General features: G+C 41.8%; 1 protein-coding gene across 2 annotated transcripts in view; it reads right to left on the bottom strand.

Annotated features, from left to right (window-relative positions):
- Positions 1-27691, bottom strand: part of FBXO15 (F-box protein 15) — a 172236-nt gene that overhangs the window by 97707 nt on the left and 46838 nt on the right. Inside the window, exons 3-6 of one of the 2 annotated variants that reach the window (XM_068234671.1) lie at positions 15762-15887; positions 11460-11564; positions 5618-5857; positions 4713-4922 (exon numbers count right to left, since the gene is read on the bottom strand). In XM_068234671.1, the coding sequence (XP_068090772.1) occupies positions 4713-4922; positions 5618-5857; positions 11460-11564; positions 15762-15887 (681 nt within the window). The remainder of the gene's footprint in view (positions 1-4712; positions 4923-5617; positions 5858-11459; positions 11565-15761; positions 15888-27691) is intronic. The other variant, XM_068234672.1, reaches the window with a different exon arrangement.

Genomic DNA, 27691 nt, shown 5'->3' with positions numbered 1-27691 from the left:
CAGCAGCAAGAGAAGAAATTCTCTGAGATCTTAGTTTTTTGGCCCGAGCTGCCTTGGCCATAAATACAGCTCTAATGACTGACTTATGGGCTACCCGCCGGAGGGATGAAGGGGTATTATCAGTATTGTTAAAAAATATATATTCTTCCAACTCCCCCGCCATTTCCATTCTATCCGAATCAGTTGCTAACAGAGAATCTTTAAGTCTCCAGTTACTGGGGCTAAATGGCAAAACAAAACCCAACAAAGTAGTCTTTACCATATGGCGATCAGACCAACTACATGTCAATCCAGGCGAGCATAGGATTGCCTAGGGTGTGAGAAGAAAGTGTATTGTCTGCAACCTATGTTATGGGCCCTCCAGCTATCTAAGACCTGATGTTAGCGGTTAGAGGTTAGGTTAGAGGTATGTTAGCTTTCTTGGGGAACTTTGGGCAAAAGGAGGTTGTGTGGATCTGTCTAAACCGTGATTAGCAACCTCATTGAAGTCTCCCACAATCATCTTATGAGTTGAAGAAAATTGCTCTAGCAGAGGTGGCAATTTTTTAAGGAATTCAGTTTTAGAGGCATTGGGAGCAGAACAGTTGACTAATGTAACCAATTCACCTTCCAGTGTACCCTAATACAAGTATTCTACCCTCAGGATCTACATAAGTATCAATAAGAGAGAAAGAAACTGTATTATGAAAAATAATAGCTACCCCTCTGGCCTTTTTAGAGAATGCAGACAAATAAACCTTCTGATAATGCCTATGCATTAAAGTAGGGGACATATTATGAACAAAGTGGGTTTCCTGAAGAAACAAAAACGGAAGTCTTAAAGGGAAGGTTCAGGGAGGGTGGGTAAAAAATAAAAATCAATTTCCACTTACCTGGGGCTTCCTCCAGCCCGTGGCAGGCAGGAGGTGCCCTCGCCGCCGCTCCGCAGGCTCCCGGTGGTCTCCGTTGGCCTGACCTGACCTGGCAGGCCGGCTGCCAGGTCGGGCTCTTCTGCGCTCCAAGGCCCGGCACTTCTGCGTCTCACGCCGGCGCGCTGACATCATCGGACATCCGCCGGGCTGTACTGCGCAGGCGCAGAACTACTGCGCCTGCGCAGTACAGCCCGGCGGACGTCCGATGACGTCAGCGCGCCGGCGTGGGACGCAGAAGTGCCGGGCCTTGGAGCGCAGAAGAGCCCGACCTGGCAGCCGGCCTGGCCAGGTCGGGTCGGCCACCGGGAGCCTGCGGAGCGGCGGCGAGGGCACCTCCTGCCTGCCACGGGCTGGAGGAAGCCCCAGGTAAGTGGAAATTGATTTTTATTTTTTACCCACCCTCCCTGAACCTTCCCTTTAAGGCTCTGGTAGTGATGAAATGCTTTCCTTCTCTTGACTGGTTCATTTAAACCATGGACATTGTGGGTGATTATAGTAAAAACCCTAGGCAACGTATTCACAATGCAAAAAAGGAAAAATAGAAATCAGGACCCATGAGAAACAGCAACAAAAACCAAAACATAAATTGAACTGAACATGTTAAACACAATGCACAAATCGGCAAGCACTCCTCATAATACCACCACCTACTAGCCCAGGAACGCTCAGTGGCACGTAGGTCAATCACTAAGAGGGGGGGGGGGGGGAGGAAAAGGGTGCCCTACAGGAACAAAAAAGAGCAGATACTCCGTTAGCAGCCAATCGGGTATTAAAACGCCAGGTATGATTAAGTCTATTCGGGGGTGAATAGGAGGATGACAGTTGAGCAAGAGACACGTGGAGGCCTAGTAAGTTCAGCAGGGAGACGCCTTGTTCCAATGAAGAGATGACATGTATCTTCCTGTTGCGAGGAAAAAGAAGCTTGGTAGGAAATCCCCATTTGTATGGCATCTGTTTTTTCCCTGACAACATTTGTTAAAGGAGCCAATGAATGTCTCTTAAGTAGGGTAAATTGCGAAAAATCAGAAAAGACAAGAATGTTTCCATAAGGATCAGGTAGATGCTTGTGTTGCTTTAGATAAGAGAGCACAGCTTCTTTCACATGAAAAAATTTAAAAAATGCAATCGAATCTCTCTGTATCTTTTCTGACAGATGGGCTGGTTTAGGAAGCCAATGTGCACGTTCGATCGTGTATTCAATGTCAGAGAAATGGGGGAGAGCAGACTTCACCATTTGAAGAAGAAAGTATTTTAATTGCATATTGTCAACAGACTCACTGATTCCCCTGAACTTGAGTTTACATCTTCAGCTACGGTCTTCCAAATCAGCAATCTTTATTTTCATTTTATCATTCTCGGCCTGAGTTTGCTCAATAGTGTCCACAGTTTTGTTATGTTCAGTGATGATGTGCGAAATCTGAGCTTCATTATCCGCCACTCTATCCCCCAGAGAACTAAGAGATTGTTGTAGTGAGTTGGTAATTTCAAGCATGCTTCTGGTAAGCGAAGTTTGCAAAGCTACCATCATGTCTTAAGTAGGCCTGAGAGATGTACCTGTCTGAAGCAGGGAAAGAGGCCACATTATTATTAAGAGGCTCTGGATTCCGAAGAGGCGGGGGAGCTATGAGAGTCCACCTGAACAGTACGACTCCCAGCGTGACACCTGTCCCGCATTGTGTCACATGACTGGTCCCCTACCTACCTCTCCCTCTAGATTGTAAGCCTTTGGGCAGGGTCCTCCTCCTTTTGTGTCCTACCTGATCATGCACCTCCATTACTGTGCACCCATGTGTAATGATTGTGGAATTCTCTCCGTGATCAGCGTACAAGACGTGCGCTGACACTGCGGAAATCCTCCACAAGCGTGTAATTTGAGGGAACCCAGCAAAAGGTGCAATGCACCTGTAGAGGGAAATTCCTGTCGGCAGGTGGAGCTGTGGAATGCAGAGGAACAGCTCCTCTGCCCTACCACACACGCCAGACAGGAATTGCACGAAGGGAAGAAACGCAGGGCAAGATAGCCCTGAAGGAGAGAGAGCAAAGCGACAGAGGGTATGTGTGTTCACCAAACTAGTCGCCACCCTGCGACGATGAACACACAACCAGGAAGACAAAGCGAGAAGCAATCGCCGGAGATGGCGATTGCTAACAGCGACACAAGACCGAATAAGCACAGATGAGAAATGTATGTATGTCCACCAATCCAGCCGCCAACCTGCGACGGCGGACACACAACAGAAGAAACCAAGTGAGAACGCAATCGCAAGAGAAGCGATTGCGGAAGAGAATGAGCACAGGGACATATTGTATGTGTGTGCACCAAACTAGTCGCCAACCCGCGACGGTGCATACACAACAGCAGATATGAAGTAGAAACGCAATCGTGAGAGAGGCGATTGCCAGAGGTGACACAAGGCTTCAGCAAGGCAGAGCACGAGAGTAGCAAAGGCACAGCAAATCATACAATGAGAAGATAAGGAAAATAACAAACGCTAGCTAAACGCGAACACCGCACTCATTCGCAACAGTGCACGCGTTTATGCGCGGTCCCCGCGTGATAAGCACAACAGAGACAAGCACGCCTAACTAACCACCGACAGATAAACATAAAACAGGGGACGCAAGTGCTTGCTTAACGGTTACCTCACCGAGCCTCCAGCAAGCGTTCGTAGCTGACAAGACAGACACACGAAAACAGGAATACGTAAGAGATACGATCCACTGCTCTTCCCGTCAGAGCGAGTGTGATCCAAGTAAGGCAACAACAGAACAGAGGGGCCTACCAGTAACAATCTCTGCTCTGGTTACCACCCCACAGACAGACAGAACAGGCAATACAAATAATGCAATCCTAACTGCACTAGGAAAACTGCCTAGTGCAGTTCCAGGAATTACTCTAGGCTAATATTCAACAAAGAGCAAGGCTGACACTCCAGGCTAGTGTTACACAGGAACTAACTCTTATGACCAGCAAAGGACCCTGGGAAACATGGCTCTTTATACTGCCAGTCATCAAAGGAGGCAGGTAGGAGATTTGCATAACGAGTGTATGCAAATTCCTCAGCAGCAGAACAGACCAGAAACTTGTAATGGAAAAACAGGTCTCTCCTGCAGAGACCTGCAGCCCACAGACTAGAGGAATGGTCAAACAGCTGTCTGCCAGTGCATCCAGCTGAGCGGATCATTACACCATGCTATGCATTTGAGTGAACCTAACTTGTCTAATCTCCATGCTCCATCCAGTGACTGACTAAGCATTACCTTGTACTCTTACTGTGCCGCGTTCTGTTTTTTCTTGTATTCCTGTATTGTCGTATTGCTGTAGGTCACCTCTAAATATTGTCTGTAACCTAGACTAAACTAATGTCTAGCACTGCGTAATATGTTGGCCCTTTATAAATGCAATAAATAAATAATAATAAATAAATGACACGCCGGGAGCCGTGCACAGATGCTAGAAAGCCGCTAGGGGCTACAGGAAAGTTAAAAGACGGCGCTGGAGGCTCATGAAGTATTTTGAGCTGTGCAAACCCCCTAAAAATTCCAAAGCACAGTCCCCTTTATCTCCTCAGGCATGCCGGTTAGTGGAGACTTCCAGTTGCCTGAGTTCCGGATAACGGGGACTTTGCTGTATGGTTTCTGTATACACACCCCCTATATTGCGATCCCATCTTAATACTACAATAACTTAAAAAGGCTAGTTTTAAAATCTTTTAAAAATAAAAGTATTTACTTATACCAAAATAATGTCATAAACGTAACATGAACAATAACTTTAGAAAAGTTGAATAAAATATTTACCCAGATTTAGTTGGACACAAACTCTCATCAGCCTGTACTAGTCTAACTCCATGGATCTGAAGTGTGGCCAGGGAACGAAACGCAGGCCAAACATAGCATTTCCAAGATACTGTAAGAGACGTGTCTCTGAAAGTCACATCATGCTGGTCAATCACAGTTTCTTTCCCATTAACGTTTTTCAATGTAAGAGCCCAAGTCAATCCAGACATTCTGTAAGTAAATGACAACATGAAGGTTTCGGTTAAAAAGCAGTCACTTAAATTGTAGTGAAGTAGTGGGTGGTTGGCAGCAAGAGAAAATCTGTATAGCAAATATCAAGCTAGCATTTAAAAATTCCTTTCTTATAATCAGAACATTTGATAAATTAATATCCAGCTTTATACTTGGTTACAGACTCTGGAAGAGGTCTCCCATAATGAGGGTACATTGGTGGTCAGTCAGGTTAACATCTGCAATGAGTTTTTTATGTTCTCCCTGTATCTGCATGGGTTTCCTCCCACATCCCAAAAACATACAGATCAGTTAATTGGCTTCCCCTTAATATAATGGCCATAGACTACAATACATAGACTATGGTAGGGATTAGATGGTGAGCCCCTTTGAGGGACAGTTGACTGACAAAGACATTATTCTCTGTACAGCGCTGTGGAAGATGAGGGCACTATATAGAAATACTAAATAATAATAATAATTTACTACATTCCATTCGTCACTACAGTGCCTTACATACAAGAAGACATGGAAGAATGGAAAAGCACTACAGATAGCAGAGATCAGTGCAGGAGTTATTTTGGCAAATCAAACACAAGAGAGCACAGAGATAAATAGTGCTATCAACTGGATTCCAGTAGCCTCCCCCTCAACCTTAACAGTTCAGCAGAGTGCTATTTTAAATCTTAACTTACTTGACTGCCTTTTGCATATCAGCTGGCATTCCATACATGTTGGATCTCTTTGCAACCTTCATCAGCTGATTGATTCTGCGCTCACTCTCAGATATTAATTTACTGATAAAGGTTTTTTTCCAATAGCCGGGATCTTTTTCTTTAATTGTTGTTTCGGCCAATCTTTCCCCGAGCGTGTCAGCAGAATCACACTTCCAGCGTACATGTGTCTTTATGGCATAAATCTTGTACCATAAAACACTGAAAGAAAAACAATTTAACATAAATTGGCTGTAAATGGTGATATACAATCATTAAGCAATGTACTATTAAAATATAAATGCTTATTGTGTTTTGATTTCCCATAAGGTCATGGCAGAAAAACACACTTTAACTATACAGAAGACAGGGTTTAATGTATCACAATGTCTAATAGAAGAATTATCAATGCTGCCCATATTAACCAAAGTCTATTATTAATGCATTGAAAATATGACAGGGTGAATGGATTGTCTGTTTTAAGCAGCTCTTTTGTCACATTATTTGTGAATGAGAGAAGCTAGATTAATGGAGTAAAGAAGTTCAAAAAATGATGACAATGTACAAGTGTGGTAACTAAGAAATTCAAAGCAGCCTTTTGGATTCCATTCTCCGTGCCCTTCAGCACTTGTACTGGAAGGAAAGACTGTTGAGAAAAAAAAATCATGGCATCCCTTCAAAAGCTCAATAGCCTTACCTTAGCAATAACATTATCACACAAATTAAAAATTGCGCACACAAAATACGGGCAAGGGAAACACAGATTGCATGGTGAGGCAAAAATAAAAAAAACATCCGCGATACTTTACAGTCAAGTCAAGTGTAGTATTGTAATGATTATTAGATTCAAGCTACAGTATAAAGATTACATAAATGAAAACATTAAGTAGCAGGCAGGGTAGTACTGTCTATCCCCCACTAGAGGGCTATGTTGGAAGGCAGGGTAGATGCCAGAGGACTTCTGCTATCAATTCCTATGTAGCCCAAAGTCAAGTGATTGCGTGATCATGTGATTGCATGGCATTCTGAGTATACTCAAGGATAATGGTCAGTGGCACCACTGCACAGAGTAATCTGCTAAGAGATAATTAGTGCACAGTGCCCAGAAGGTTAAAAGTGCCCATTAATAGTGCAATTTTTACTGAATCATTGTATTGTCAAATATATCATTCAGATCAAACGAAGATTGTTTTTAATTGATCTGCATTATCGGACCCAAACGATTTGCAACTAACTGTAACTTTATGCAAGTAAAAAATATGCCGCACTGAATGACCAGTTAAAACCTCCGACATACCCTAGATGAAAACATCTCCTACATAAGCTAGATGAAAACACTTCCTACATACGCTAGATGAAAACACTTCCTACATACGCTAGATGAAAACACTTCCTACATACGCTAGATGAAAACACCTCTTACATAGGCTAGATGAAAACACCTCCTATATAAGCTAGATGAAAACACCTCCTACATACGCTAGATGAAAACACCTCCTACATACGCTAGATGAAAACACCTCCTACATACGCGAGATGAAAACACCTCCTACATAAGCTACATGAAAACACCTCCTCCATACGCTAGATGAAAACACCTCCTACATACGCGAGATGAAAACACCTCCTATATAAGCTAGATGAAAATACCTCCTACATACGCTAGATGAAAACACCTCTTACATACGCTAGATGAAAACACCTCTTACATACGCTAGATGAAAACACCCCTTACATACGCTAGATGAAAACACCTCTTACATACGCTAGATTGAAAAACCTCCTACATACGATAGATGAAAACACCTCCTACATACGATAGATGAAAACACCTCCTACATACGCTAGATGAAAACACCTCCTACATACGCTAGATGAAAACACCTCCTACATACGGTAGATGAAAACACCTCCTACATGAGCAAGATGAAAACACCTCCTACATACGGTAGATGAAAACACCTCCTTCATAAGCTGGATGAAAACACCTCCTCCATACGCTAGATGAAAACACCTCCTACATACGCGAGATGAAAACACCTCCTTCATAAGCTAGATGAAAACACCTCCTACATACACTAGATGAAAACACCTCCTACATAAGCTAGATGAAAACACCTCCTACATACACTAGATGAAAACACTTCCTACATAAGCTAGATGAAAACCCCTCCTACATACACTAGATGAAAACACCTCCTACATACGCGAGATGAAAACACCTCCTACATACGCGAGATGAAAACACCTCCTACATACGCGAAATGAAAACACCTCCTATATAAGCTAGATGAAAATACCTCCTACATACGCTAGATGAAAACACCTCTTACATACACTAGATGAAAACACTTCCTACATAAGCTAGATGAAAACCCCTCCTACATACACTAGATGAAAACACCTCCTACATACGCGAGATGAAAACACCTCCTACATACGCGAGATGAAAACACCTCCTATATAAGCTAGATGAAAATACCTCCTACATACGCTAGATGAAAACACCTCTTACATACGCTAGATGAAAACACCTCCTATATAAGCTAGATGAAAATACCTCCTACATACGCTAGATGAAAACACCTCTTACATACGCTAGATGAAAACACCTCTTACATACGCTAGATGAAAACACCTCCTACATACGCTAGATGAAAACAGCTCCTACATAAGCTAGATGAAAACACCTCCTCCATACGCTAGATGAAAACACCTCCTACATACGCGAGATGAAAACACCTCCTATATAAGCTAGATGAAAATACCTCCTACATACGCTAGATGAAAACACCTCTTACATACGCTAGATGAAAACACCTCTTACATACGCTAGATGAAAACACCTCCTACATACGCGAGATGAAAACAGCTCCTACATAAGCTAGATGAAAACACCTCCTCCATACGCTAGATGAAAACACCTCCTACATACGCGAGATGAAAACACCTCCTATATAAGCTAGATGAAAATACCTCCTACATACGCTAGATGAAAACACCTCTTACATACGCTAGATGAAAACACCTCCTATATAAGCTAGATGAAAATACCTCCTACATACGCTAGATGAAAACACCTCTTACATACGCTAGATGAAAACACCTCTTACATACGCTAGATGAAAACACCTCCTACATACGCTAGATGAAAACACCTCCTACATACGCGAGATGAAAACACCTCCTACATAAGCTACATGAAAACACCTCCTCCATACGCTAGATGAAAACACCTCCTACATACGCGAGATGAAAACACCTCCTATATAAGCTAGATGAAAATACCTCCTACATACACTAGATGAAAACACCTCTTACATACGCTAGATGAAAACACCTCTTACATACGCTAGATGAAAACACCCCTTACATACGCTAGATGAAAACACCTCTTACATACGCTAGATTGAAAAACCTCCTACATACGATAGATGAAAACACCTCCTACATACGATAGATGAAAACACCTCCTACATACGCTAGATGAAAACACCTCCTACATACGCTAGATGAAAACACCTCCTACATACGCTAGATGAAAACACCTCCTACATGAGCAAGATGAAAACACCTCCTACATACGGTAGATGAAAACACCTCCTTCATAAGCTGGATGAAAACACCTCCTCCATACGCTAGATGAAAACACCTCCTACATACGCGAGATGAAAACACCTCCTTCATAAGCTAGATGAAAACACCTCCTACATACACTAGATGAAAACACCTCCTACATAAGCTAAATGAAAACACCTCCTACATACACTAGATGAAAACACTTCCTACATAAGCTAGATGAAAACCCCTCCTACATATACTAGATGAAAACACCTCCTACATACGCTAGAATCTATCGGCTAGATAAATCTCGGCCAAGGGGGCCGAAAATGAACCCCTCTGCCAATAATCTTGCATGTATACAGCAGCCCCCGATGCCCCCCCCCCGGAGCCTTTGCCAGTGATACGCCTGACGGATTGATTTGGCCAAGCTCTCCCCACTCACACCACATGATATGACTCCTGCGGCATTTTGTGTGCCCTCCTCCCCCCTGCATAGCTTGTCATCCTAATTTTCTGGGGCTGCTAGCGCTGGATCCCGGAGGGTGAAAAGGACAAGGGAAGCCTCATTAGGATCCAGAAGCTTCCCCCTCCCGAGGTAAGTACCTCCCAGGGGCAGGGTTTTTTTTGTAACAGTTTTAAATAGATTTTTGTATTATGTACTGGATGGGTAACTGCAGCTACCCGTTATAAGTAATACATTATAAAGCAGCATGTTTATAGTATCGATACACTTCAAACATCTATACACTCGATTCACTTCAAGATAACAACAGAAGTTTGGGAAACCCATTAAGGTTGGTGGGCAATTGGTTTATTTTGTAACTGCAAGCAGATATCTTGCATACTGTAACTGATGTTAAAGAGTGTCTGTTTTTCACCCTTTTTGCTCCCAGTCTTTCCTCCTCTCAAATGTTAAGACGGGCCCATCACCCTCAAAACTACTCTTTACTCTCAAGAGCCCCCAGAAGTTCTTGAGATGTCAATGGCTGCTGACTTTACCAGTTAAGTCACCACACATGGTAAAGCAAGGTGAGGTCCCCCTTCCTGAGCCTCTTTGACCTCTTGTAACTTATGCAGGCTGGGATAGCCGGAATGCGGAGCCTGGACCACGTGGGGCTCCACACCCTGAGCTATACCAGCCCCCATGTTCCATGGTATGGGGTATGGGGAGGGGGCGATGGAAGAGAGGGGCGGCCAAGCTTCCCTCTCTCCCCCAGAGCCCTTGTCCATTCCACGGAATAGGGGCTCTTCTGCTCAGGTGACCTCATATTTGAAAACCCCCAGAGGGGAGTATGTGGGGGGCGGGTTCAGTAATAAGTTTGCTGGGATGTCAGGTTATACATCCAGAGGCAAGTACCCCTCAGGGGCTGTTTTTTTTTCCTTACAGATTCTCTTTAAAAGCAAATCTGTAGCAACTAGAAAAAAAAAGTCAAATACTTACCTATGGAGAGTCAAACCTCTGGATCCTATAGAGTCTTCCCTGTCCTCTGTCGGTGTCCTGGTTCTAGTGCTGTCTCCGTTCAAATTTTCCACCTCCCGAAGCCCTCAGAAGCACTTGTTTCCCTGAGTGCTTCCTCAGATGGGCAGCACCATACTGCACCAGTGCACGCTTATGCTCGCGCTCTTTGGAAGCACTCGGGGCACGAGTGTTTTTGAAACCATCCGAGGGTTTCCTGAAGGCACATTCGGCAGTGATAGGCTCACGGATAGAAAAGTAGTTGAATCCGTGATTCTAATGATGCTTAATTGCCACAGGTGTGTGGCTGGAAGAGAGGGGGTTAATTACCCACCTGCCCACCACTTCTATGCATATCACAGACTCGGACGTGTCCAATGAGACGCGTTCCACCACTCACTACCACGCACTTCCTCCTTCGCCCGGAAGTGCCCGGTATTGAGTTGTGGAATGCGTCCCATTGGACGCGTGCGAGTCTGTTATATGCATAGAAGCGGCAGGCAGGTGGGTAATTAACCCCCTCTCTCCCAGCCACACACCTGAGGCAATTAAGCCTCATTAGAATTGCGGATTTGACTACTTTTCTATCCATGAGCCCATCACTAAAGTTTGGCCAGTTGGCCAAATACCTGGAGCGAGGGTGACAGCTTGGAACGAGGGGACCAAGCAAGTGCAGGAAAGCCTCTATAGAATCCAGAGCCTCCCTCTACAACGGTGAGAATCTGATTTATTTTTTTTATTTCCCTTCAGTATTATTTAAACTTGTACTAACACACAAACCAGTTGTCTACATATTCTTCTTACTTGTCTTTGGACAGCTCATAAAACTGCTTACTGACACAACCAACAGACATCAGAGAGAGGGGGTCTAAATAAGAGAAGATTTTCAGGAGTATTTCTGAAGGAAAGCTGAAAGACACAAAAATACACATGTTATGCCAAAGAGATCATGGTCTACACAGGTTTGTTTGTTCCAAAACAATAGTTTAATGCTTTAAAGCGGATCCGAGATGAAAAACTAACTACAACAAGTAACTTGTCTATATATCTTATCTAGTTCAGATAGTTTACACAGCAAATCTAGCTGCAAACAGCTTTAATAGGATAGGAATATTTCTTCCTGTGATACGACAGCAGCCATGTTGTTTGTAAACATTACACAGAGGCAGGCTTATCTGCATCTTGAGCAAAGAAAACTAATCCCTCATCCCTCCTTCCCTCTGCCTCTGAAATCTCTGGCTAGTAATACCTTTCCCTCCTCCTGCCCAGACTGAGCTACCATGAGCCCTTGCTACTGTCTGAAAATGCCTTGGCTCTCTAAAAACCTGTGGGAGTGGCTTGTTAAGTTTATAGGGAATTAGAGCATTAAAACAAAAAAGTATCTGGCTTGAGGAATGCCCTATAAACAATAGGAAAGAAACACAATTATGCAATGAGTAAAAGTTCATCTCGGATCCACTTTAAGCTATTTGACGTTTTTCACTAAACTTCTAATCTGACAATGGAGTATGTATAGTTTGTCACCACAATCATTCTCCACAGTGTCATGGAGGGGGAAAAAAAAAAACAGTACAAAATATAGTCAGGGCATACAGTATCTTAAAAAAGTGAGTACGGTACACCTTCACATTTTGTAAATATATCTTTTCATAGGACAAACACTGAAGATACAACATTTTAATCAAAATAATTCAATACACAGCCATTGTCTAAAGCGCTAGCAACAAAAATAAGAACACCCAAGAGAAAAATGTTAAAATTCTGCCCAATTAGACATTTTCCCTCCCATGCTACTCGTTAGTGTTACAAGGAATGGGAAGGTGGTGTGAAATTTGGTTTTATCACTCTCACTCTCTCATACTGGTAAGTGATGTACTCAATTTTGTGAGATACTGGAAGTATGACTCAGTTTATTCTCATTTAGAAAAAGTACATAAATGGCAAGTTAATGTACATTCAATTGGAACTCAAATTAAATAATGAAATGCAGTTTTACTTTACAATTCAGTTATTTACACTTCCCTCCCTGTTCATACAACTAGCGAGGAAATTGCAATATAAAGCTTGCAAGTCAATTACTTTATGCATCACACTCCCAACTGGAGTTTGTATTCTTCGCTAGTGAGGACCTCATACCCTCCTGTACAACTGCAAAGGATCCTCCATCACCCCACATTATATAAAAACCTTCATTTTTAAATATGTCAACACAACAATTTTTATTTATTTTTTTTAGATTCTTTATTTATACAAAAAAATGTTATCTTACATACAAAAAGCACTCATCAATTCTTTAATTTTTAACATATATAATGAAATTCATTAAAACCAAACAATTATTATTTAATCTTAAACACTTTCACCCCCTAGGGGATCTTTAATCCTAAAACCCTCTACTTCTGGGTATCTCCATTCAGCACCTAAATATACAAAAGGTGCTAACATTTGCACTTTCCCACTCAACTTCTTACTGCCCAAATCACACGAAGAAATGGTCAATGAGACGCAAATAATATTGGCACAATTAAGGCTAATTGTAGGCAGTTTGAAATTGGTCCAATGAAAATTCATTGACTCAATTCCAATTTGACTCAATTTACAATTTGTATTACATTTGCATTAAAGTCAGGTTATTATCATCTCATTGACCATCTTTAATCATAAATGTATAGTACTCCTTTTTCTTATAAGGAACCTGATTTTGACCTGATACTTTACCGTCATGGTTCTACAAATGGCCTAACATGCTTAGACACTTTCTCAGTTGCTCAATCCATGCAAAATGAAGATTCTGAAAGCGTCATTTACAGCTAATGGCTTTGGACATACTGCCTGCCTAAATGCACACATCACCCATGGTTTAACTTGTAGTGGTCATATACAGTATATTATAATTTGTGAAACTAGGACTTCAACCCAGTGAGATAACCTTGCTGCCTTTAAAGTAAGCAAAGCATTTTCTTCTTTGACATGGACACAATTGTCAAGTTTAAATAAGCCTTTGCCAAGTTATTCACGTTATCAAGCAAGGCGATTAGATCTAGAGGACAAATGAAAGTACGCCATACTTTGGGTTGTAATGGATTCATAAGCCCATCAGAGAACCCTACAATTCTGTAGACAAAAAAAAAACAAAAACTATAGATAGCAAAGGATGATATAGTTAAGTAGTTACTCTTCGAAAGGCCTGTTTACTATGGACCCCAAAATTACCTGATCCAGTGGGGCGGAAGCGCATGTGTAATGAGATCCTGTGTTTATACTTTCCAATTAAATCAGAGTAATAGCGGAATGCACAATCCCGATTGGCTTGATTTTTCAGGGGCTCACAAATGTTGTGGATGTTCGTGGAATCAGTGCAAGCGTATAGGAATAGACAATGTCCATTCTAAAAGGCTGTTTTCCACCTCAAATCCGGATCTACTCACCTGTCTTCTATGTCTTTGGTCCCATTCGGGGGTACTAACCATAGCTGGGCTCATGGACAAACCCCAGCATCTAAGTCCTGGCAGAACCATAGGGCTATCATTAGTTTGCAAAAGACCAATGGAAATCCTCTCTAGCACTATGGAGGGAGGATTTTTATTGGTTCACTAAGTGGTGATAATCCTCCTTGTTGCTTGGTATTCCCCTTGATCTATCCAATGGTAGCCCTAGGTTTCTGCTGGTGCTTGTTCCAGAGCCCAAGCAGTGGTGTCAGCAGTGGAAGCACTTGAATGCCGGGGACAGCGACCATTTTGCAATAATGTCAGAAACTGCATTCATTAAAGAGAATCTGTATTGTTAAAATCGCACAAAAGTAAACATACCAGTGCGTTAGGGGGACATCTCCTATTACCCTCTGTCACAATTTCGCCGCTCCTCGCCGCATTAAAAGTGGTTAAAAACAGTTTTAAAAAGTTTGTTTATAAACAAACAAAATGGCCACCAAAACAGGAAGTAGGTTGATGTACAGTATGTCCACACATAGAAAATACATTCATACACAAGCAGGCTGTATACACCCTTCCTTTTGAATCTCAAGAGATCATTTGTGTGTTTCTTTGCCCCTGCAGCTATCTTCCACTGAAGTGTCAGGCTGTTTCTTACTGCAGAGTGCAGACAGCTCTGCCCATATGTAATTCATCAGTATGTGAAAGCCCAGCCAGCTCAGAGGAGGATTTATCCAGCTTGTAAAAGATAAGAGAGAAGCTGCCCTAATCTAAATGATACACAGGCAGTGTGCAGAGAGGGGCCTAGAGGGGGAAGATGCATCACAGAACCACAACACTGAAAAACTTGGCAGCCTTCCAGACACAGGCTGACAAGTCTGACAAGAGAGAGATAAGTTGATTTATTACAGAGATGGTGATAGTAGAACGTGCTGCAGTAAGCCAGAACACATTAGAATAGCTTTTGGAACTTGTAGGATGATAAAAAACAGGACGCAATTTTTGTTACGGAGTCTCTTTAAGGTTGCACTTTTACAAAACGGTCAACCTTCCGATCAGTTGGATAGGACAGCATTGATGGTGTCAATCAACTACAAACAATTGTTTTATCTATCATTTTATCTATCCATTTTGCGGATCGATTCCATCTGAAATGTTCAAATTGGTTATATTTTTTTAATTCTATTTATGTGCCCGATCAATGCTTTGCGATCTTTTCCTCCAATCTTTAAATCAAGTCTATTTATCTCCTTAGGCATGCAGCTGAAGTATCATACGCAGCGTGACCAAGCATCATACTGACGCAAAACGTCTGTCGCTCCACCGCCTAGTGCCCACCACCCACCTCATTCACCGATGGACCTTGCCACCACCGGACATGTAAGCAATGCATGGAATTACACTTGATCTGCATCTGAGTGTTTGATGCTGCAATGAATATTGACTCTCATATCACTCTATTAAATCTGTGGGACGGAAGGTGCACGGTTGCTCTATCTTTTTTCTTCCAAGCAATATCATAAAGAAATGCCATGACTGTAGATCTTTGGCAAGTACACACGATCCTGTCAGGCAGGGACTGGGTAAATTATCTAATAAACAACAACTGAATACAAATGACATAATGTTTTAGAAATAATCTGTCCAAAGCCACTTCTCCACCACATCAACTTACCTCTCCAAGTATAAAGTCTGTCCGGGGGAGAATTGTGTGGGCAATTTCACATTCTTGGTAGAGCTTTTGTTATATTTGCTTCTTACAGGATATCGTTTTGCTGAACTCCCTTTTACAGTTCTGTTGCTTCAAAGTAAAAGAAAGTATTACAGGTTTATAGCAGGCAACATAAACAACATAATCAGCTTCTAAGCAAACCAAACCATAAATATATTCTACTTTTATATCTACCACATTAACAGGCTGCATGACAGTTAATGCGGTAGTCCAAATCGGGAAAGCACTACAGAGCTCACTACATGCAAAGGTAAAGTTTTCAAACTAATCAACGATGGGCATACATATTTGCATGTTTAGTGTGAAAGAGTTAATGAAATAGTTTTTCTCACTGTACCACCTTTTACATCAACCCTGGTTAGTCCAATGTATGGCCTATCATGCCTTTCTAGTTGACCAACTGCTAACAGCCAGACTTTCCAAAATGTGCATGAAGATCCAGGGTTAGAGGTATATTAATGTGGTCACCGGTCTCCTTTAATTACAGCTCTTTTTTGCATTATTTTCTACACTGCCTCTAAGCAGTTGGGTCCAATAGCAACATTCGTTCCTGTGGTAGCGGTTCATACAAATAAGCACAACCCAAATAAGCTCAACAGAGAATAGCATGTTTGTACATGAGAGCCGTACACAGAGGACACAGCACAGCAGCTGTAAGAGTGAAGAGGGCCTGCGACCGGAGTTGTTTCTGCTGCGCACCTCTCTGTATTTCATCTACAGGGGGAGGTACATTAGTGTTAATCTTTGGCCTGGTTGCTTGACTTCTCAGGCAACTGGCAAACACACCTATCCGGAATCAGGCAATCCCAACCTGTGCCAGATAAATGAGACTTGGTATATAATAGGTAGTTTTTGTTAAGTATTCCATACTACAGATTTAAATGAGATCTTCAGCCACTATTAGATGGGCAGCTGACAGGCAGCTAATTCATTGCTTGTCAGCTGCTCTTCTACACTAGTTGGGCAGTTGTTAGTGCTCAGTACCAGTGCTGCACAAGGGGTCCACCATGGAGTCACATCTGAACGCGGCAGCATCCGGCCAATGCCACTGCGTGTCAGCGTTTGATATGCGTGGTGTTACAACCGCTGCCATTGCCTTGCATTTAAATTTCACCTGAATGGCGCTTGTGGGCGGTAGACGGGATGCTGAGCTGCCCAACAAGTGCGTAGCTCAGCCTCCTGTGTGAAAGAGGCCTTTTCTCAGGCAGAAAAGCCATATTTCTTTAACACATCATACACTCAACACAGATTGACTCCCTGACCTAGGTGCCTACATTTTTTTTTTTAATTCACCATGTCCTTGTTTTATATGGCAACAAAATAGTTGGGTGATAACTTCCCCATGTCTGTACGCTTGTGGGCGGTAGACGGGATGCTGAGCTGCCCAACAAGTGCGTAGCTCAGCCTCCTGTGTGAAAGAGGCCTTTTCTCAGGCAGAAAAGCCATATTTCTTTAACACATCATACACTCAACACAGATTGACTCCCTGACCTAGGTGCCTACATTTTTTTTTTTAATTCACCATGTCCTTGTTTTATATGGCAACAAAATAGTTGGGTGATAACTTCCCCATGTCTGTACTTCACATGAGACTTTCAGCCTTTTCACTGTCCACTGCAGTATAACGTAACGGAACTCATGCTGAGTCAAATAAACATTTTTTATAAGAGAGTTTCCTGCAGAGAGAGCTGGATGATTAGCAACACATCAATATATAAGCTAATTAACAACCAGTTGGACAAAATTCATTAGGGTCATCATCTAATTCATTAATAAACACTACATTTTGTCACTTTGAGTCCCCAAATATGATACCTCATTAGCTGAACAGCCTTGAAAATAAAAAGACACTCTTTAGCTGTAAAATGTATTTCCTCAGTTAAAGGCTTATTAAAGATAGTCAGACAAACTCTTTATACAGAAGCACATCCAGAATCCATGCTATCTGATTTTTTTTTTAAAGCTTTCTAGATTAGGATATCAAACCATGGCATGCATGCCCTAAGATACAACTCATATTCCAGCCAACCAGAACAGAAATCCTACCTCACAAACACACAAGTGTGAAGAACATTACAGTACAGTACAGTTCCTACAAATACTACATGCTTTAGCCTCCTTCAGAAGTAGGTCTTGGTGAACCCTGAATCCAAGAGACTGCTGAAGGAACTATATTTAAACCTAAAAAGATAAAATGCAATACATGTCAAAAATATGGTGTTTGAAGCCTTGGAAACTTACCACCTACGCGTTTGCATTGCCTTAAGTTGTGACAACATCAATGTGGCATAACACTTTAAAGAGGAACTCCAGTGAAAATAACGTAATGAACAATACTGCTTAATATTTACAATAATTATGTATAAAAGATTTAGTCAGTGTTTGCCCATTGTAAGAGCTTTCCTCTCCCTGATTTACATTCTGACATTTATCACATGGTAACATTTTTACTGCTGGCAGGTGATGTCAGTGGAAGTAGCTGCTGCTTGCTTTTCTGGCAGTTAGAAACTTTTCCCACAATGCAACAAAGCTCCCTCAGTGTGATGTCAGAACCATGGTCTTGACATCACACTGAGGGAGGGGTTTCAACACAATATCAGCCATACAGAGCCCCCTGATGATCCGTTTGAAAAAAAGGAAAATATTTCTCATGTGAAAGGGGGTATCAGCTACGGATTGGGATGAAGTTCAATCCTTGGTTACGGTTTCTCTTTAAAACTGATCCCAGAAAGTGACACAAACATTTCAACTTGTTCATGAAGAATGCATTAACCACCCTGGCGTTCTGTTAAATGCGCCAGGGTGGATGCGCAGCACTATTTTTTGAATTTTTTTTTCTATCATGTAGCTACATGATTCCCCCCTCCCTTCCGCATCCCTCCCACCCCTCCGATCACCGCCGGCGCGTATTCCCATAAGGAAATCCCGTTCTGAACGGGATTTCCTTTAGGGCTTCCCCGTCACCATGGCGACGATCGTGATGACGTCATCGGGAGTCCCGATCAACCCCTCAGCGCTGCCTGCCACTCATTGGCCAGGCAGCGCACGGGGTCTTGGGGGGGGGGGGCCCTCTAACGCGGTGGCTAGCGGCGCATCGGCGGCGGCGATCAGGTTAGACACGCAGCTAGCAAAGTGCTAGCTGCGGGTTTTAAAAAAAAAAAAGATGAAAATCGGCCCACCAGGGCCTGAGCGGCGCCCTTCGGCGGTAATGGACGAGCTGAGCTCAGCCATACCGCCAAGGAGGTTAACTTTATCTGGGAAGTGTTGATTACAAGCAGACTTTAGGCCTGGAACCCACTACAAAACGCTATCGCTAAATGCAATCGTTAGCGTTTTGTATGAGTGGTTTGTAAGCAATTTTTATGAGTGATTTTGGTAGCTTTTTTAAAAAGTGTCAGTTTTTTGCCTGCGATTGAGTAGCGATTAGCATTTTTAATTCTGATTGGTTCTTTTAATTAATTTTAACTTATTTACAGTGTGCAGTAATGTAAAAACGCTAGCAAAACCACTCTGTAGGTTTTGACGAGCGATTATGCCAGCGTTTATATACTTTACATTGCAGAAACGCTAACGCTAAAAGTGCTGCATGTCCTGCGTTTGCGATTTTGGTAATCGAAATCACTCCAGTGGAATTTGGCCCATCCATTAACATTAGCTGAGCATTTAGGGAAACCGCTAGCGGTTTGAATCGCTCCACAAACGCTCACAAAATTGATCTAGTGGGTTACAGCCCTTAGTCTTGCCTTGATTTTCTATTTAGACAATGAATATTTCCTCCTATCCCACCACTTTTTATAGCTCTAAATTAAACCGATTTTCTAATGGTCTGGCATCTGTGGTGATGAGAGCCATCTGTGGGTCAATTATATTGTAATGTTACATTCACCTGCGTGCAATAGCAGTGCGGTGCAATATAACCTGTTGGAATAACATGAGGCATGCTGTTCGGTACCAGACGTCACAGTTGCAGTAAGATATTTTAAAGTGGATCCGAGATAAACTTTTACTCAATGCATAATTGTGTTACTTTGATATAGTTTATAGGGCATTCCTCAAGCCAAATACTTTTTTTGTTTTGTTTTAATACTCTAATTCCCTATAAACTAAACAAGCCTCGCCCACAGCTTTTCACAGTGTCTTGGCACCACAGCAAGGGCTTATAGGAGCTCAGTCTGGGCAGGAGGAGGAAGAAGTTATGTGACAAACAGAACATGGCTGCCCCCACTGTATCACAGGAATAAATAATCATAAACTTTTGAAGCTGTTTGCAGCTAGGTATGCTGTGTATACTATCTAAACTTTAGGTAAGATATATAGACAAGTTACTTGTTATAGTTCGTTTTTCATCTCTGATCCGCTTTAAAGGATAATCAAGGTGACTTAATTAGCATAAATGAAGTGAGTAGGCATGTATGGGCAGCAGTTCATGCCAAGGGAACAGGATAAAGGATGCGCGCCGCAGGGCCAGTGCTTGAGCAGTAGTGTGTGACTTAAAAGGGCTTTTATAAAGGGGACAGAGGTGTACGGAGAGAGCGGTGGGCATGAGGACTGCTGTTCATACAAACCTGCTCCCTCCATTTGTGCAAATCAAGTCGCCTCAGGTATCCTGTAAGTATTTACTGTATGTGTTGTATTGCACATGCAATGCAACACACCTCTTCAGGCAAGCTTATAATTTGTTACAGCTAGAACTGGAGGCTCACTGCCTCCCCCCCTAATGTCTCCACCAACTACCCTCTAGACTGTAATCTCACAAGGGCAGGGAACTCCTCCTAGTGTTTCCCGTTTCCCATCAAATGTACCAGTGTTGGTAATGTCGCAAACTACACATCAATTTAATGTATTTTTACTAGTGTTGCTGGTTGACCCGATTGTAAAGTGTGTATCCATGCTCTCCACTATTGTCTGTTTTGTACTTTGTACAATGCTACAGAAGATGATGGCGCTATATAAATTTAAAAAAAGAATCATCTGCATGCAGGTCAGAATTATTAGCATCTTATTGACCATCTTTACTGCACACATGACAAGAACTTCTGATGATTCCATGGCTTCCACTAAGACACAAAACTGTTTTTGGCAGTGCTAAATGTTATTGTGATTGATGACTGCTGCTGGAAGACAGACACAGGGTAAGTAACCTGTCACATAGGAACTAGGATGAGATGTAGAGGGGATTGTTTTCTCTGTGGTCGCATCAATTTACAGGCATCAGAAGTGTTTTGAATGTTGATCAATAGAAAGAGACAAAACACTTGACAGCATTGATCTAAAATAAAAAGACAGGTCATGCAACTGTTTTCTTATAAAGGACTCATCAAAAATACCATAGCCTGGCTAAAATCTGACTTACTATCCATATAGTAACTGTTCCATGTGAATTCATAAGAAATAATTAGTACGTTAATGATCCAACTGCTTCTGACAGCTACGTATATTCTTCACCTTCAGCAATAGCACTTTTTTGTTACACTGACGTGAGTGCTTGAAACCCAGGAAATTCCCAAGGAGGAATTTGAAGGAATACCGAGTGACATGATGAGATAGACAAGTGTATGTACAGTGCCAAGCACACAAATAACTATGCTGAGTTCCTTTTTTTCTTTCTTTGTTAAAGAGACACTGAAGCGAAAAAAAAAATATGATATAATGAATTGGTTGTGTACTATGAATAATTACTAGAAGATTAGCAGCAAAGAAAATATTCTCATATTTTTATTTTCAGGTATATGGTGTTTTTCTAACATTGCATCATTCTCTAATATGTGCAGATTACACAACACTCAGCATTCAAAATGATTCTTTCAGAGCAGTCTGTGAACTAATGACCTCTCCTCTGGCAGAGAAAAAGTAAACAGTTGAGATAATAAAAGTCAGAAGACAGCCCTCTCCACAACTTTTGAAAGTCGTAGAGCTTAATGGCTTGTTTGCATAGAGATAACAACTGGAGTTTCTTACCACTTCCTGTACTGGAAACAATTAGACGGATGTATCTGATCTTAATGTTTTATTTCTTAGCTGTACTACACATACAAATCATAATATCATAATTTTTTTTCGCTTCAGTGTCTCTTTAAAGAGGAACAGTAACCAAGGATTGAACTTCATCCCAATCTAATACCAAGCTAATACCCCCTTTTCCATGAGAAATCTTTACCTTTTCTCAGACAGAACATCAGGGGGCTCTGTGTGGCTGATATTGTGGTAAAACACCTTACACAGTGTGATGTCAGCACCTAGGTACTGACATCACATTGTGGGAGCCTTGTTGCATTTTTTGGAAATAACAGCTGTTTACAACTGCCAAAAAAGCAGCATCTCCTTACACAGAGATCACTTGCCAGCAGTAAAAATGTTGCCATGTGATACATTTCAGAATGTAAATCAGGGATAGGAAAGATTTTACAATGGGCAATCAGTGACTAAATCATGTATAAATAATTATTGTAAAAATTAAAGCACTTTTTTTTCATTACATTAATTTCACTGCAGTTCCTCCTGGAACATCAGGAATGCAAGCGACAGTTCCTGTCCAGTTGGGACCTGGTCAGACTATAGCTTAAACCCTCACTGATAAGTAATTACAGCCATAAAACACTTTCCTGGCAGAATATGGTCTCTGAGAGCAGGAAAGAGATAAAAAGGCTCAATAGTTCATAGATTTTAGCCCTGGAATTCATCAATGAATGTGTCAACAGAGACAAACAAACTTAAAAAGTAGATTTAAATATAAAATAAAACTGCGGGAAATGTAAAAAAGTCAATTTTAAGAGGAGGATAGATACAATTGTTTATCTCATCAGTTTAATTTTCCCCTCGGTATTCCTTTAGCCTCTAGAGCCCCAGAGGTTTATATCCCCCTAGTGACCAGGCCATTTTTTACAATTCAGCACTTCACAACTTTAACGGTTTATTGCTCGGTCATACAACTTTATACCCAAATGAATTTTACCTACTTTTCTTCTCACAAATAGAGCTTTCTTTAGGTGGTATTTGATTGTTGCTGCTGTTTTTACTTTTTATTACAAAAAAAGGACTGACATTTTGTTAAAAAAAAAAATGTATTTACTTTTTCCCCCTAAATTGGGCCTAGATCAGGGGTGTCAAACTCAAATAGACGGAGGGCCGAAATGAAAAACTTAGACCAGGTCGGGGGCCAACAAACAATCATATTTACCCTCCGATATAGATTAGCTAGGTAGGTGCCTCCAATATAGATTAGCTAGGTAGGTGTCTCCAATATAGATTAGCTAGGTAGGTGCCTCCAATATAGATTAGCTAGGTAGGTTTCTCCGATATAGATTAGCTAGGTAGGTGCCTCCAATATAGATTAGCTAGGTAGGTGCCTCCAATATAGATTAGCTAGGTAGGTTTCCCCAGTATAGATTAGGTAGGTATGTTTCCCCAGTATAGATTAGATAGGCAGCTGTCCCCATATAGATAAGATAGGCAGCTGTCCCCCAGTATAGATAAGATAGGCAGCTGTCCCCCAGTATAGATTAGCTAGGCAGCTGTCCCCAGGATAGATTAGCTAGGCAGCTGTCCCCAGGATAGATTAGATAGGCAGCTGTCCCCCAGTATAGATTAGATATGCAGCTGTACCCAGGATAGATTAGATGGCCAGCTGTCCCCCAGTATAGATTAGATAGGCAGCTGTCCCCCAGGATAGATTAGATAGGCAGCTGTCCCTCAGGATAGATTAGATAGGCAGCTGTCCCCCAGTATAGATTAGATAGACAGCTGTCCCTAGGATAGATTAGATAGGCAGCTGTCCCCCAGGATAGATTAGATAGGCATCTTTCCCCCAGGATAGATTAGATAGGCATCTTTCCCCCAGGATAGATTAGATAGGCAGCTGTCCCCAGGATAGATTAGATAGGCAGCTGCCCCCAGGATAGATTTCTCCCTGGCCGCTGCTCCGTTACCTCCTGGATTCGGCGGCCCGTCCTGCACGGAAGTCCTCTCCCCTGATCTTCCTCGCATGCCCGGCGCCATGACATGCAGCAGTGACGAGAAGACAGCAGAGCAGCTCCCCCGGTAACATCGTGTATACAGGAAGTACTTCCTGTTACGCGCCTACTAGGTCGGAGCCGCTCTACTGTTTTCTCGTCAGTGCGGCATGTCATGGCGCCGGGCATGCGAAGAGGATCAGCGGAGCAGACTTCCGTGCAAGATGGGCCGCCGACTCCAGGAGGTAGTGGAGCGGCGGCCAGGGGAGTAGACCCTCCCCCCCATTTGGGCGGAGCAAGGGAGTGATAGAGCTAGTCACGCTCTATCACTCATTCAAGGAGGGAGGGCAGCGCAAACTTACAATGGGAGGGGGCGGAGCCGGGAGCATGGCCGCGGGCCAACATCAATGGTAATTAAGAAAGCACTTGCGGGCCAACTTTTCTGGTGCTGCGGGCCAAATTTGGCCCGCGGGCCAGAGTTTGACACATGTGGCCTAGACTAAGATACATACACTAAACATACTTAGACATATGAATGTGGTAGGAATTAGATTGCGAGTCCCTCCGAGGGGCAGTTAGTGGCAAGACAATGTACACTGTACAGAGCTGCGTAAGATGTCAGCACTATATAAATACTTTATTGTAAAAATAAAATAAACAGCCTGCCCGCCCCGCTCGTTGTTTGGCAGGCTTATCGCTGGGATGTGCTACGCAAAATGACGGGAGCTCGCGCAAGCTCCCATCAAATCTCGTTCCTTGTGAGATGACGCATATATGCGTCATAGAGGAACGAGAGAGCTGCTGTCCCATTCTGCGTTAGGCGGTCAGGAAGCAGTTAAAGCTAACCCAAACGTAAAACTGGTTTACACTTTGCACAAAAAAATAATCAGATTTTAAAATGAAATCCTGTTTTTTTTTTTTTTTAAAGTATAACGCTAATGCCTCTACCCCCAGGGTATACTGCCATGGAAGGATTGTGTTGCCTGCTGGGACAACTACTACACTGGCTCCCAGATTTGCAAACACAAACAAAATTGGAGAAAAATCAAAAGCGCTTGCATTTTTTCAAGTGTTTTTCCTGGGTTCAAGTTTTTCATGTGTTTTGTGCTTTTTTAAAACATGAGAATAGCCTGAATTTGATGCCATAACCCACGCAGTATTAACGATTTAAAATATTGTGGGTGCAATATTATCCAAGCTTGTTTTTAGTTTGGCTCCTCTTTAATACCTATTTTTGTTTAAACCTAGATTGAGGAAGGGTGAGCGTCTTGTTAAGTTTTTTTTGCCAGCATTACATCTGATCAGTATTCTCCATGTCTTTAGTAAATCGAAACCATAGTACAGTATTAAATGGACGGGATTAACAAAAAAGCCAGGCAAATACAGAAGTGTCTATTAGAAGTCAGAAAAAGGTACTGTAACTACCATAAGCAAAACGCTTTTGCATCAAGTTTTGTTTAACCACTTCAGCCTACAGTGTTGTTTCACCTTATGCATCCAAGCAACTTTCACCTCCTATTCATTCGCCAATAACTTTATCACTACTTATGACACTGAAATGATCTATATCTTGTTTTTTCCGCCACCATTTAGGCTTTCTTTGGGTGGTACATTTTGCTAAAAATTATGTTATTCTGAATGCATTTTAACAGGAAGATTAAGAAAGAAATGGAAAAAAAATCATTATTTCTCAGTTTTTGGCCACTATAGTTTTAAATTAATACATGCTACCGTAATTAAAACACATGTATTTTATTTGCCCATTTGTCCCGGTTATTACACCGTTTAAATTATGTCCCTATCACAATGTCTGGCGACGATATTTTATTAGGAAATAAAGGTGCATTTTTTCAGTTTTGCGTTCATCACTTATTACAAGCCCCAAATTTAAAAAACAATAGTAATATACCTTTCTGCATACTGTACATATTAGAAAAGTTTAGTCCCTAAGGTAACTATTTATGTATATTTTTTTTATTGTATTTTTTTTTTTACAAAAAAAAAAAATTGTGTAGCTATTGGGGAGTGTGGGAGGTAAGAGGCTGACGGTGTCGGTCTTTCGCACGGGGACTTAGATCAATGAATGGGAACGGTGTTTCCATTCATTGATCTCCGGGGTAACGGAAGGCAGCGGGAGCACGTGTGATCGTGCGCATGGCTCAGCGGCAGCAGGGCAGGCTATCTGGACAGATACATCCATCCAGCTAGACTTAAGTGGTTAAAAGTTACACAAGGTTACCTGTAATTTGCCTTCTTAAAGGGGCACTCTGCTGAAAATTAGGCTACCAGGGTAACATTAGGAGCATCAGTTACCAAGCTTTTTTTTTTTTTTTTTTTTTTTATGTGGGCTTCAAAGGTTATACGACAGCATTATGCGGAAATCATGCCTGTTTTTTTTTTTTCAAGCTGTGCGACTTACTACCCATCTCAGTGTTGTAACAACCAATTTATCCACTCCTTTCTCCCAGCTCGTGCTGTATGAGATATGTCGAGCTGGAGAAGATCATAGCACTGGACGCAGAAGGAGCCAAGTCATTTATCTTGCTTATTCATCTACAATCTTCCACAACACTCACTGACCAGCCTGCATGCCAATGTCTTCAGCTGGGAGACAGAAGAGGAGCAATCAGCTATAACAGTGCGGCTGAGTCAGCAGAGGAGGAGGACAGGCAAGATCTCTACATAACCTTTCAAGCAGATTTTTTAAAATACTTAGTATCTGATGTTCCTAATATTAGGTACATGCTACCAGGGTTATCCCAGTACTCCAATTTTCACCATAATGCCCCTTTAAAACAGAAAGTATTTGTGATAATTCAGAAACTGTTTCCCACAATGGCCTCAATTCACTAAGATCGTGCTGGAGATAATAAGGCAAGAGAAAACTTACCACCACACATCGATCAGTATTTTAAGTGTTGATTCACTAAAGAAGCTTGCCTCATTAAGGTGTAGAGATAAGTTTTCACAGTGAGAGAGTTATCTTATTTCTGACCTTAAAGGATATCCGAAGTGACATGTGACATGATGAGATAGACATGGGTATGTACAGTGCCTACCACACAAATAACTATGCTGTGTTCCTTTTTTTCTTTCTCTGCCTGAAAGAGTTCAATATCAGACATGTAAGTGGCTGACTCAGTCCTGACTCAGACAGGGAGTGATTACAATGTGACCCTCACGAATAAGAAATTCACCCTCTTACCTCTTTCTTGCTCTCAGAAGCCATTTTCTGCTAGGAAAGTGCTTTATAGTTGGAATTCCTTATCAGTGAGGGTCACACTGTAGTTACTTCCTGTCTGAGTCTGGACTGAGTCAGCCACTTACATACCTGATATTTAACTCTTTCAGGCAGAGAAAGAAAAAAAAGGAACACAGCATAGTTATTTGCACTGTACATACACAGGTCTATCTCATCATGTCACATGTCACTTAGGGTATCCTTTAAGTTACATCCTCTGTAGTTATTTCCACATGCTGTATATGGGACCTGTCTTTAACTTTAGAATTCTGGAGTTATTTTAAGGATTGAAGAGTTAACTTTAGAGATCACTTCTTAACTTAAAGACAGAAGAGTTAACCTTGGGTTAAGGTAAAATGTTTCCTGAATACTACATGCCTTATCACCATGGTGATAACTCTATAAACGTTATTAAAGACAGGAGATAAGCTTAGTGAGTTGAGGACAATGCATCACTCCTGAATATGCAATTGATAATTTGCATATTCAGTTATGATGCATGGTGGGAAACCACAGTTTCTCACTTAAAGCTGAATTATAGCAAATACCTTCTGTATAAGAGAAGACAAATTATACATTGCTATTTAGTAGGATGGCTTTTTGGGCTCTTTTAGTCCCCTATCCTTTTCTGGTGGTTATGGGTCACTTCGAGCTGCTTGGGTAGTTTATTACAATATTACTTA

The sequence above is a fragment of the Hyperolius riggenbachi genome, chromosome 5 (assembly GCF_040937935.1).
Source record: "Hyperolius riggenbachi isolate aHypRig1 chromosome 5, aHypRig1.pri, whole genome shotgun sequence".
Taxonomy (NCBI): domain Eukaryota; kingdom Metazoa; phylum Chordata; class Amphibia; order Anura; family Hyperoliidae; genus Hyperolius; species Hyperolius riggenbachi.
This window is presented reverse-complemented; position numbering and strand designations above follow the sequence as displayed.